Source organism: Pipistrellus hanaki (genome assembly GCF_964339955.1).
Source record: "Pipistrellus hanaki genome assembly, chromosome: 9".
Classification (NCBI taxonomy): domain Eukaryota; kingdom Metazoa; phylum Chordata; class Mammalia; order Chiroptera; family Vespertilionidae; genus Pipistrellus; species Pipistrellus hanaki.
In genome coordinates, this window is record NC_140511.1 from 74,311,216 (window position 1) to 74,323,733 (window position 12,518).

Below are 12,518 nucleotides of genomic sequence, written 5' to 3' on the forward strand. Positions count from 1 at the left end.
GATAGATGTGAAATTGATAAATCAAGAATTAGAGACATAAACATTTAAAATTACAGAGGTAACTTTCAGAAATAACTAACGTTTCCTTTGAGAGGTTGGGCTTCATAATTTCTATGGTACTTTTTTTGGTTTTGATAAATATGTATGTATATATTATTTACACTAATAAAAAAATACTACCCCCCCAAAAAAAACCCACACAAAAAACAAAAACCACACACACACACAAAACACACCAAACAAATCCTGAACTGTCCTTTTCTCCATTTTTGAACCTGATCATCCTACATTCCTGGTCTTCGGGGCAGCACCTTCCATCCACTTGAGCTTCTAAGCCCAAACCGGGAATCATCCCACATCTCTCCTCTCCTCTCCCCCTTCCTGTCTTCCTCCCCCTCTCTCTGCTTCCTGCCTTCCCTCCCTCCCTCCCTCTCTCTCCATTTATTCAGTTACTAAACCCTTCTGATTTTGCCTCTATATTTCTTGAATCTTTCTACTCATTTCATCCAGCTACCAGTTCAGTTCATCATCTCTTACTAGGATTACTGCAAAACCCTCCTGACTCATCTCTGAGCCTCCAGTTCACACCCCTCCCACACCATAGCCACAATTCTGTCTTTGAACTACCCTGTTAAACCTCTTCTGTGGTTCTTCATTTCCTGCAGGATATTAGCATGTCACCTTAAGGCCCTTTGTGGCTGTCTTATCTTGTATCACTTCTGCCTGATATTATTCTTCCTCTCTGATAAGACTGCATTTTTTAGGGTAAAAGGTATGCCTTACTTCAATGTCCTCTAGTGGCTAAGTAGACAATAAATATTTGTGGAATTGTATCAAATCTGAATGTTGAATTATGTGATTGCTATGATGCTATTTGATTCTCTGGCTGATCCAGTGTAGGTAAATTAGATTAATATTATTGTGTCATTAGATTCCAAATATTTTCTAAAATTGAACAACTACAGTAGACCCTTGAACAGCTTGGGTTTGAACTACACAGTCCATTTATCTACAGATGGTTTTCAATAACTATTGTAAATTTATTTTCCTTATGATTTTCTTAACATTTTCTTTTTCTTAGCTTACACTATTATAAGAATACAGTATATAATACATATAATATACAAAATATATGTTAATTGTTTATGTTATCAGTAAGGCTTCAAGTCAACAGTAGTTATTTCTTTTTAAATATATTTTATTGGTTTTTTACAGAAAGGAAGGGAGAGGGATATAGTGTTAGAAACATCGATGAGAAAGAAACATCAATCAACTGCCTCCTGCACACCTCCTACTGGGGATATGTCCACAACCAAGGCACTTGAGCGGAATCGAACCCGGGACCCCCCAGCCTGCAGGCTGACGCTCCATCCACTGAACCAAACTGGCCAGGACAATAGTAGTTATTAGTTAAGTTATACTCTAATTAAAAAAAAAAAAATTTTTTTTTGGTTTTAGAGAGAGAGGAAGGGAGAGGGAGAGAGAAACATCGATGTGAGAAACATCCATTGGTTTCCTCAAGCCCGCAACCTGGGCATATGCCCGACCGGGAATCAAACCAGCAACCTTTCTGTGCCCCAGACAACGCCCAACCCCACCAGCCAGGCCTTTCCTCGAGACAGCGCCCAACCACACCAGCCAGGCCTTTGCCTGGGACGCAGGTCAGGGAGGTCTGCACCCCTAACTCCTGCATTGCTCAAGGTCAGCTGTACACGCACATTTATAATTTTGTAATTGGTATGCTTTTAGAAGTAATTGAGATTCAAGCTCCATGTTTTCTTCACATATTTTACTGAAGCTGGAAAATTTAGAAAACAGGTAAGTAGGAAATAAGAAATAAATGATTCATACCCACCATGCCAGCAGTGACTCCTATTGTTAACTTTTTGGGTGTCACGATTTGCGAGTCTGCATTTGTAGCTAAAATAAACGAAAAGGAAGGCAAAAGATACCAAAAATTTTCAATGAAGTTTGTTGGTAAATGTCTAGAATATGTACTAATTTTATTTCAAAAGATTGTAAATCTCTTTTTTGTAACCCATCTAGGGAAGAGAAAACACAGAAGAATCAGTGCTGGAAGTCTCTGTTCATTGATACTTATTCTGATGTAGGAAGATACATTGACCATTATGCTGCTATTAAAAAGGCCTGGGATGACCTCAAGAGATATTTGGAGCCCAGATGTCCTCGGATGGTTTTGTCTCTTAAAGGTACGGTGAGCCACCCAAGATGCTAAGAAAGTTGTTTGCAGTCACAAAATAAAAGGCAGAACCGGGATTTCAATGTCAGGCTGATTTCAGAGCTATGGTCTTAACAGTTGAAGGCAGAACGGACCTGTTATTTAAAATGTCTTAGGACCTTAGAGAGCTCCTCCAATATTAGAACATTTGGAATAGGAGGATGTAGACATTTCTCCTTTCAGGTTCAGAGTTACCAAGAAACTAGGATACAGAGTAGCTTCTTTTTCCCCACTCAGTTTGGTATTCTGAGGCCTCCCTGCTCACCGCTCTGTTTCTGGTGACTGGAAGTCAGGTTGTTGTCAGAGAATTCCTTGGCAGCCCCTGTGTTACTCTCAGGTGTCAGTTGTCTGGGGGCTTTGCCCTGAGTTGGGATAGGACGAAGGCTCTTTGATATCTGGACTGCAGGGGATTCTAGGAATGCCAGGCCTGTGCGTCCTTCTAGGACTAAGTCAGGAACCTCCTCCTCACCTCAGTGGCACAGTCCCTGACTCGTTTTCAAGGCAGATGAGGAAACTGGGAAAGCAGATGAGGATTGGGCTTGGGGAAATTTTTATAAGTATCTTGAAATTATGATACATTAATTTGGGACATACCATAGTATGTCAATTTTTGGTACTAGCCAAAAACTAGAAATAACCCAAGTATCCATCAACAGAATAAACCTATAAAATGTGGTCTGCTCAAACAATATATACGTTGGTGTCCCAAAAAATGTATACACACACTTTGAATAATTATAACCCCAGCATTTATTAAAAGCTATTTCATTTTCAGAATTGAGCTATCAGCTGTTAATTATATATGCATTTTGGGGGGACATCCTGTGTATCTTTTATTAACCTGCCTAATGGTATGTATCATGTATCTTCAAATTTTAAATTGACCTTACATGTTGGCTCAAATTTTTAGAGTTGGAGGGATTTAGAGATCACTTAGACCAGGGGTTAGCAAAGTTTTTTTTTTAAATGACCAGATAGTAAATATTTCAGGCTTTGAGGGACAGACAGATGGTGTCTTGTTTTAACTGTTTAACTCCTGCTGTCGTTGGAGAAGGCAGCATAGGCAATACCTAAACAAAGGGGGTGGCACTTTTCCAAGAAAACTTTGTTCACAAATCAGGCGGCAGGCGAGGGCTCGGCCTGCAGCCTAGAGGTTGCTGCTCCCTGATTTATGCCAGCCCCTCATTTACAGGTGAAGGGACAGGCTCAGAGAGTCCAGGTGACTTAGGCAGGGTCACATAAATAGTGAGTGACAGGACTCTCCTCTAGGTTTCTTGGCTCCTAGTAACTTTTTCACGGGCTCCTCATACAAGCAAGCTCGGGGGCAAGGGAAGTAAATGGATATTTATTCAGAGCCAGTAAAGCAAGTCACTAAGCACTTGGAGTTTACTTAATCCCCGCTGTAATCCTCTCAGGTAGGTGGCATCTCCCGTTTCACAGGCCAGGAAACGGGATTAAGAGAAGCGCTAATTTGCGGGAGTCAGGCAGTAGGCGCAGAGCTGAGCGTTCACCTGATCTGACTCCCAGGTTCTCTTGTAGTAGCTGCCTCTCCAAACCTTGACTGCACTGTCTTGTAAGCATATATTTCTTTATACTTTCCTTTTGCCATATTTGTTTGTTTGATTGGTTTTTGGCTTTTAAAAAATTCCTTTCTCTCTAGCTGCCTCTTTTTTAAGAAATTCGTAGTTTCTTAATGTTGTATGGTCCGGGCAGTTACTCAGTTTGTTTTGTAATAAACTTTTTAAAATAAAGTTTCCATTTTGGAGTAATTTGAAATTACAGGAAAGTTGCAAAAAAACAGTACAGAGAATTCTTGTATACTCTTTACCCAGTTTCAGTTTCCCCTGATGTATTGCCTTGTGGGACATTTGTCAAAGCTAAAGTCTTCGTTGGAAAATTATTATTAACTAAACTCCAGACTTTATTCAGATACCACTAGCTTTTCCGATAATGTCCTTTTCAATTCCTGTATCCAACCCAGAATACCATATTGCGTGTGGTTACCGTATGTCTTCTTAGTGTCATCTGGTCTCTGGCAGTTTCTCAGTTTTTCCTTGTCTTTCATGACCTTGACAGTTTGAAGGTAGTACTGGTAAGTATTTTGTAGAATGGCCCTCATACTGACTTTGTTCGAAGTATCACTCATGACTAGACTGGAGTAATGGGTTTTCAGAAGTTACTGAGGAGGCGCCGGGCACCTCATCACGTACTGTGGGGCTGTGATACCCACACGCTCTCACTGGTGATGTTAACTGGCCTCCAGAAACATGCGCAGATCGAAAGTGCACAACTCAGTGAGTGACCACACCCATTGTAGCACCCTACAGGTCAAGGGGTAGAATAATCTAGAACCCTTGCCTCGCTCTTTCTCAGGGGTAACCACTCTCCTCATTGCTATTAGCACTGAGTAATTTTCTCTCTTTTTGAACTTTATGTAAATTGTATGATTAAGTATGTATTTTGTATGAATTATTTCCTTTTTTTTTTTTTTTTTGTAAAATTCAACTGTTGTCTCTAACAGTAGTTTATTCATTCTTGTTGTGATATAGTACTCCATTGTTTGAGCAGACCACATTTGATAGGTTTATTCTGCTGATGGATATTTGGGTTATTTCTAGTTTTTGGCTAGTACCAATAATGCAGTGTAAAAGAATTGTAAATAATACAAATGTAAATCATTTTTTATGTACATATGAACTTATTTCTACCAGGTAAACACGTGGGATTGAGTTTACTGGGTTGTAGAGTGTGCTTATATTAAACTTCAAAAGATACTGTTAATTTTTCAAAGGGATTCTACCACTTTTACATTCCTGCCAGCACCTTAATGTTGTCATTCTTTGTATTTTAACCTTTTTAATGGGCGTGTATTGATGGTTTTAATTTGCATTTCCTTGAGTATGTACATTTACAATAGTTTTATTTTTAGCTTTCCAATCCTTAGATGTTATTTATTTCTTTTTCTTGCCTTATTAAACTATCTTGGGCAGTGGTCAGCAAACCGCAGCTCGCAAGCCACATGCAGCTCTTTGGCCCCTTGAGTGTGTGTAGCTCTTCCACAAAATATTGATTGCAGGCGTGCACGTACAGTGCGATTGAAACTTTGTGGCCCATGCGCAGAAGTTGGTTTTCAGCTCTCACAAGAAATTTCAATCGTTGTACTGTTGGTATTTGACTCTGTTGACTGAGTTTGCTGACCACTGATATAGGGCCTTCAGTGCAATGTTGGAAAGATATGATGATGTAAGTGTCCTTATCTTTCTGTTTGCAGAGATAAAGCTTTTGACATTTCTCCGAGGATGTTTGCTGAACATGTTCTTTATCTGATTGAAGCAAGTTCCTTCTGATAGTAGTTTAAGAGGAGTTATTTTGTTTTTGTGTTTTTGATCATTGAATTTTTATCAAATGTCTTCCAGTCTTGTGATTATCATGATCTTTCTACTTCATTCTGTTAATGCACTGAGTTACATTGCTTGATTTTCTGAATGTTAAACCATTACGCAAATAAACTTATTTTGGCTGTACTGTATTATCCTTTTTCTATATTGTTAGATTTGATTGGCTAGTGTTTGACTGGGTTCTTACAGATATGTTCATGAAAGAGTTTGGCCTGTAATTTCCCTTTCATAAATGTCCTTGTCAGGTTTTGGCATTAAGATGATACTGGGCCCAAACCGGTTTGGCTCAGTGGTAGAGCGTCGGCCTGCGGACTGAAGGGTCCCAGGTTCGATTCGGGTCGAGGGCATGTACCTTGGTTGCGGGCACATTCCCGGTGGGGGGTGTGCAAGAGGCAGCTGATCGATGTTCTCTCTCATCGATGTTTCTAACTCTCTATCCCTCTCTCTTTCTCTCTGTAAAAAATCAATAAAATATATTTAAAAAAAAAAAAAAAAAAAAAAAAGATGATACTGGCCTTGAGAAACAAGTGGGGAAGTGCTGCCTCTTTTTCTGTTTCCTGGAAGAGTTATGTAAACTTGATCTTATTTTCTGTTAAATGATTAATAGCATGCACTGATGAAGCCACTCAATCCTGGAGCTTTTACAGTAGGGAGGGTTTAAACTAAGGATTCAATTTCTTTATTAGAAATAGTACTCAGATTTTTAAAAATTTATTTTCCTGTCAGTTTTGATAAGTTGTGTTTTTCTAGGCAATTGTCCACTTTATTTATATTTTAAATTGCCATAAATTTTTAATAAGATGCTCTTTGTAATGCTTGTTGGAGGAGTAGAGATTTCACTTTCCCGTTTCTGGACTCATTTGTGCTTCCTCTCTGTTCCTCTTGTTCATTCTTGCTAGTAGGGGCTAATCAATTTTAATAGCCTTTTAAAAGAACTGGCATCTGCTTTTGCCAATTCATTTCTTATTTCATTGATTTCTCTGATTTCTTTGAGTTTACTGTCACTTTTTCCTGATTTGAGATGATTTAGATAATAAATTTTCAGGTTTTCTTATTTTTTTCCCAAATGTTTTTAGGGCTGCCTTAGCCGGTTTGGCTCAGAGGATAGAACGTCAGCCTGCACACTGAAGGGTCCTGGGTTCGATTCTGGTCAAGGTCACATGCCCAGGTTGCAGGCTTGATCCCCAGTGTGGGATGTGCAGGAGGCAGCCAATCAATGATTCTCTCTCATCATTGATGTTTTTATCTCTCTCTTCCTCTCCCTTCCTCTCTGAAATCAATAAAAATATATTTAAAAAATGTTTTTAGGGCTATAAATTTTTCTGTGAACAGTTTTAGCTTCATATCACAAGTTTTAATATGTTGTATTTTCATTAACATGCAGTTCAAAATATCTTCTGATTTTTTCCTTGACCCATGGGTTATATAGAAATATATGGCTTGATTTTCAAACATGTGGGACTTTTTTTTTTTTTTAGCAGTTTTTTAAAATATAATTTATTTTTAATTCCACTGTTATAGAATATATTCTATGACTCTAGTCATTTGAAATTTGTTCTCTGTATAATCTATCTTGGTAAATGTTCTGTGTACACTGAAAAGAGTGTATATTTTACCATTGATATACACATATCAATACACACACACACACACACACGCATATACACATACATAAAATTTACATATTTTTGTAAAATTAGGCAAAACTTTTGATCTTGAACTCTTATTTATTTGGGGGGCTACTGATTCTGTTAGTTACTAACAGAGATATGTTGAAATTTCTCACTGTAGTAGGCAGAGTTCTGAGAGAGTTCTCATGATTCCCACAGTCTGTTACATGCATGGTATAAAGTCTCCCCTGGTGTGTGAGTAGACTGTGGATATAATTATTTCAGCTCTGTGGGTGGTCACGTTATATGACAAAGGTGAAAGGGTTTTGCAGAGGTAATTAAAGTCCCAAATTTGTTGATTTGAGGAAATTATCCCTAGTGAACCTGAACTAATCAGGTAAGTCCTAACAGGATCTGGGCCCTTGTTGCAAGGAGATTTGAAGCTTGGATATTTCTCCTGTTGGCCTTGAATACCCAAACTGGCATGTGTGGAGAGGCCAGGTGATAGGGAAGGGCCGGCGGCTCCTAGGAGCTGAATTCTGCCAGGAACCAGTGAGCTGGGAAGGGGACCCCAAGCGTGAGGTGCAGACGGTGAGATAGCAGCCCGGTTGACACCATGGTTTCAGCCTTGTGGGGCCTGAGCAGAGGACCCAGTTCAGTCACGCCCAGATTTCTGACCCACTGAAACTGTGAAATAATGAAGGAGTGTTTAAAGCTGCTAATATGGTGGCACTAGAAAAAGAATACACCTGCTGTGATTATAGATGTATCTTTTCCCACTTTTCTTCATTTTAAAAATTACATTTTGAAGCTGTGTTATTAGGTACACAAAATTAGAATTATATTTGTGTAGTGAATTGAACCTTTTTGCCATTATAAAAAGTCCTCCATTATCTCTAATAATGTTATTTGCTTTAAATTCTAGTTTGTGTGATTTTAGTGGAGCTATCCTAGCTTTCTTTTCTCTATCTATGTCTTTAAGATGTGCCTCTTGTATTTGATCATGTTTATCTGATGTCAGTCTTTCTTTTAATTAGATTATTTACTCCATATTTAATGTGATTACTAATATATTTGAATTTAAATATACTGCTTCTGTATGTTTTTTTATTTGTGTCATCTGAGTAGGTCTTTCTATTTTGCATCCTTCTTACTTTTATTCTGCACTCCCTCTTTTTATTTAATAAAAGTTTCTTTTAAATTAATATGTTTAACATTTTCTGGACAACGAATCTTTTCTGTTTCTCTTTATTGTTTCTTGCACCTTCATGCTTCCATCTGGGATAATTTTTCTTCTGCTCGAGAATTCCTTTTGTGTGTGTGTGTGTGTGTGTGTGTGTGTGTGTTTAATGAGGGACCACTACTGCTAAATTTTTTCAGATCTTTTTTGGCCTAAAAAAAGTATTTATTTCATCTTCACTTTTGATGTATATATTCACTGGATATAGAATTCTTGTCAGTAGCTGTTTGATTGAGCACTCTGAAGGTGCCATTCTTCCGGCTTCTGTTTCTGTTGTGAATGTTGCTGTCAGTCTTATTGTCCCTTTGAAGGTTCCTTACGTGGCATTTCCCCATTCTCCGGCTGCTTTGAAAATTTCTGTCTTTGATTTGCCACAGTTTTCCAGTTGTGGGTCTAGATGTGATTTCCTTTGTAATTATTCTCCATGGAGTTTATAGTGCTTCTTGAATCTGTGGTTTGGTGTTTTCATCAATTTTGGAAAATTCTCTCAGTCCTGTGATAGTGTTGAAAGCATTGCTCAATCTCTCAGCCACTCAGCCTCGTGTTTGCTTCCAGAATTGGCAATTGCCTCAAAGGCGAGGTGACCCCTTTGGAGGCCTGGCTACCCTCTCGGCTTCTCTCTTCTGGACCCCTCACCCGACCCTGTCTCCCTGCCCTGGAGGTTTTCCAAAAGCCTTAAAACCAATTTTGTGGTGTTCGGTTTTTCTAGTTCCTCCCAAGAGGTTTGATCCAACTACCTGGTGGACCATTGCCGAAAGAAAACCTCTTTTCTTGGTGTTTGTGATTATTTCCTACTTTTTCAAATTAAAATATGCGGCAGGCTTACCAACGTGCAAAATTGAATTTAAGTTCTTGGCCACCTCGCAGCATGAACATACACCAAAGTCCAGTAAGAGATTCCTTTAAGACTTTTGGACAACAACAGTTTAGAGAACTTCTGGAGGTTGTTTTTAATGAGAAGTGTGGGCATACTAGATTAAGAAAAAAGAGATATGCCCTCATGTTTGCATTGCAACGTGAAAAATTATTGTGGATTTCATTGGCGCATACCTTTCCATATTTCACTTAGTGCCAGTGTTCCCTACTGAATGTGCTTGCCCAGGGCTTCAAATGTCAGCCAATCTGAAGCGATAAGTTCCTCTGAATTTTCAGTTTACTTCCCTCTATTTCAGCAATGCATCTCGGGCAGAACTCTCTTGCCCTAAGGTTGTTTCACTGGCTAGCAGGAAGACTGTATTTCATCTTGGATGTAAGGCTTATTGTTTCTTCATAATTGGCTTTCTTGTGCATTTGCAGAGGGCGCCCGAGAGGAAGACCTCGATGCTGTGGAAGCTCAGATCGGTTGCAAACTTCCTGATGATTATCGATGCTCATATCGTATCCACAACGGGCAGAAGTTAGTGGTTCCTGGGTAAGACGCTTGCTGTTTGATTGTTTTTAATGATACAACTTATTTCCTAGAAAGAAAAGAAACAAACTGTAGTTGTTTCTTAGTCGATGAAATAGCATAGGAGTTCCCTTTTCTTCCTTGTAGCGATCCGTAAGACAAAGTCCCCAGCTTGAATTTGACTTGACCGAAATAAATGTGTCTCATGAAAACCTGGTCTTTGTCAGCACCTCCTTAGAACGAAGTGAAGTCTGGGTGGGTGTGGGGCAATGCGACACGAGGGAAATGCATGTGGAGGTACATTTTAGCTGACACTGTTCAGCACCCTTCAAGCGTTTATCCTGTTTACAGCCAGATCATTTGTTTTGGCGCAAATTCTGTGTGCCATACATGTAAAAACAATAACTTGTTCAGAACTACATGTACTAAACTAAAAAACATATAGTTTTGTCCTATTCAAGCATGGTCTATGATTAAATGGCCTATTTTAAACTTCAAAAGATGAAGTATTCATCGAGGAACCTTTCAAGAAAAGCAGACCACGTAGTTAGCAGCTGTCAAATTCACTCACGGTTTTAAAAACCATATGCTTTGAACGAGTCTACTCTTTTTTTTTTTTTTTTTTATGAAACTAAGCTATTTCAGTGTCATTGCATTTGTGCGATGCCAATAAGAATTCAGGGAGAACTTTGCATTGTTCTTACTGGAACACGATGTCTCGGTGTGTGAAGAATTTTATGAGGCTCTGTTTCCATTTCAGGTCTGAATACTACCTTGCAATCTCAGTATGATCATCTCCTACATTATGTACTCTTATTGAGTACATTTCTGCAATATGGGCAGTTAGGACTAGATAACCCTAAGTTATTGGCTTTCCCCCCCCTATGTTTCTTATCAAACTGAAATTTGACAGAATTGAAAAACTGTCACACTTCAAGAGCATAGCCTATAATTAGAGAATTTTATTAAAAGAGCTGCCCAGAAATGACATGACAAGAAGGCTATGCATTTCAACACGAATTTCTATCTATCCCCTGCCCAGTGGTGGGATGTGGGATAGGAATCTCATCAAGGACCCACATGAGTTACTCTCCTGCACATGCAGTGAGATGAATTTAGATCCCATGCATTCCAAGCTAATGAAATGTGGTTAATGTTTAGGCTGATTAACATGTATACTGCCTAGTAGGATAGAGTAAGCTAAAGGTTGTAACAACATAAAGGCATCAGAGAATTTATCCCTTGAAACATTAAATTAGTCATACAGGTATATATATAGCAAAACATAAGCAAATCAGTTTATCATAGCAAGATAGGTTCCAGAATGCAATAAAACTATTTTTTTTTTTTATAAAGCTGACACACATTTTAGACATTTAGGATTTTAATTTAAATCAATCTTTCCCCTCAAGAGTTTGGCTGTAATGTATAAGTTATAGTGTTTTGGGCATTTCCGGTTTAGAATCAACATGTTAACTAGTTCTTCTAAAGCTGTCAGTGTGAAATTATTATTCATGAAGATGAAGCACAGGTGTGTGTTTGGCACTGCAATGGATTAAACTTTTGAGTGTCTTCTCAGGTTGTTGGGAAGCATGGCGCTGTCCAATCACTATCGTTCGGAAGACTTGTTAGACGTGGACACGGCCGCTGGAGGCTTTCAGCAGAGACAGGGACTGAAATACTGTCTCCCGCTGACCTTCTGCATACACACCGGGTTGAGTCAGTACATAGCAGTGGAAGCCGCAGAGGGCCGAAACAAGAATGAAGTTTTCTACCAATGCCCAGTAAGTAGGAAGTGTGCGTAAGTGTGGCTTTAAGGTGTGTTCTGAGGAGCGTACAACTGTGAGCATTGGGAATTTTCGGGGTTGTGGAGTGGGTGTAGGGCATTATGCAATTTAATTATAGACCTAGCTAACCAGACACAGTGGCTGGAGATGCCAAAAGGAAATGTTACCAGCGGACAAACAGTGCAAACTGTGGTTCATGCAGACACGAAGCTGTGACTTGTGTGAGGGCATTTTAAGCTTAAGGAAAACGAATGAGCTTTTTGTTGAAGTAATTCATTTTAATATACTACATTTCTAACTTTAAAATTTTAGCTTTTGAGCATCATTTGATCCAAGGGCAGTGGGAACTTTTTTTTATATATAATATATATTTTATTGATTTTTTACAGAGAGGAAGAGAGAGGATAGAGAGTTAGGAACATCGATGACAGAGAAACATCCATCAGCTGCCTCCTGCACACTCCCTACCAGGGATGTGCCTGCAACCAAGGTACCTGCCCTTGACTGGAATCGAACCTGGGACCCTTCAGTCCGCAGACGGACGCTCTATCCACTGAGCCAAACCGGTTAGGGCGCAATAGGAACTTTTTAAACTCTTCAGTAGGTCTTTGGTTGTTGAAAAATGAAGCTCCTTTTTAGAAGACTTTTGTTATGATTTTAGTATTTTGTTTGTCTTATTTCTGCAGTTTTCATTAATTTCTTAGTAACAACTTCTGCTTTCATTTTTACTTAGCTGTGAACTTTTAACTTAAAAGAGAAACTTAAATACTTTTTATAGTTATCTGAGATATGTGACTCCATAAAACATTTAAAATATTTCAAGAGCCTTCAAAGCTTTTCATTTTTCTAAGCATTTT

General features: G+C 38.8%; 1 protein-coding gene across 1 annotated transcript in view; it reads left to right on the top strand.

Moving 5' to 3' along the window:
* FBXO3 (F-box protein 3) overlaps window positions 1-12,518 on the top strand; it is a 33,759-nt gene that overhangs the window by 5,238 nt on the left and 16,003 nt on the right. The window contains exons 3-5 of the mRNA XM_084894574.1: window positions 2,047-2,210; window positions 9,784-9,898; window positions 11,454-11,658. Of these exons, the coding sequence (XP_084750700.1) occupies window positions 2,047-2,210; window positions 9,784-9,898; window positions 11,454-11,658 (484 nt within the window). The remainder of the gene's footprint in view (window positions 1-2,046; window positions 2,211-9,783; window positions 9,899-11,453; window positions 11,659-12,518) is intronic.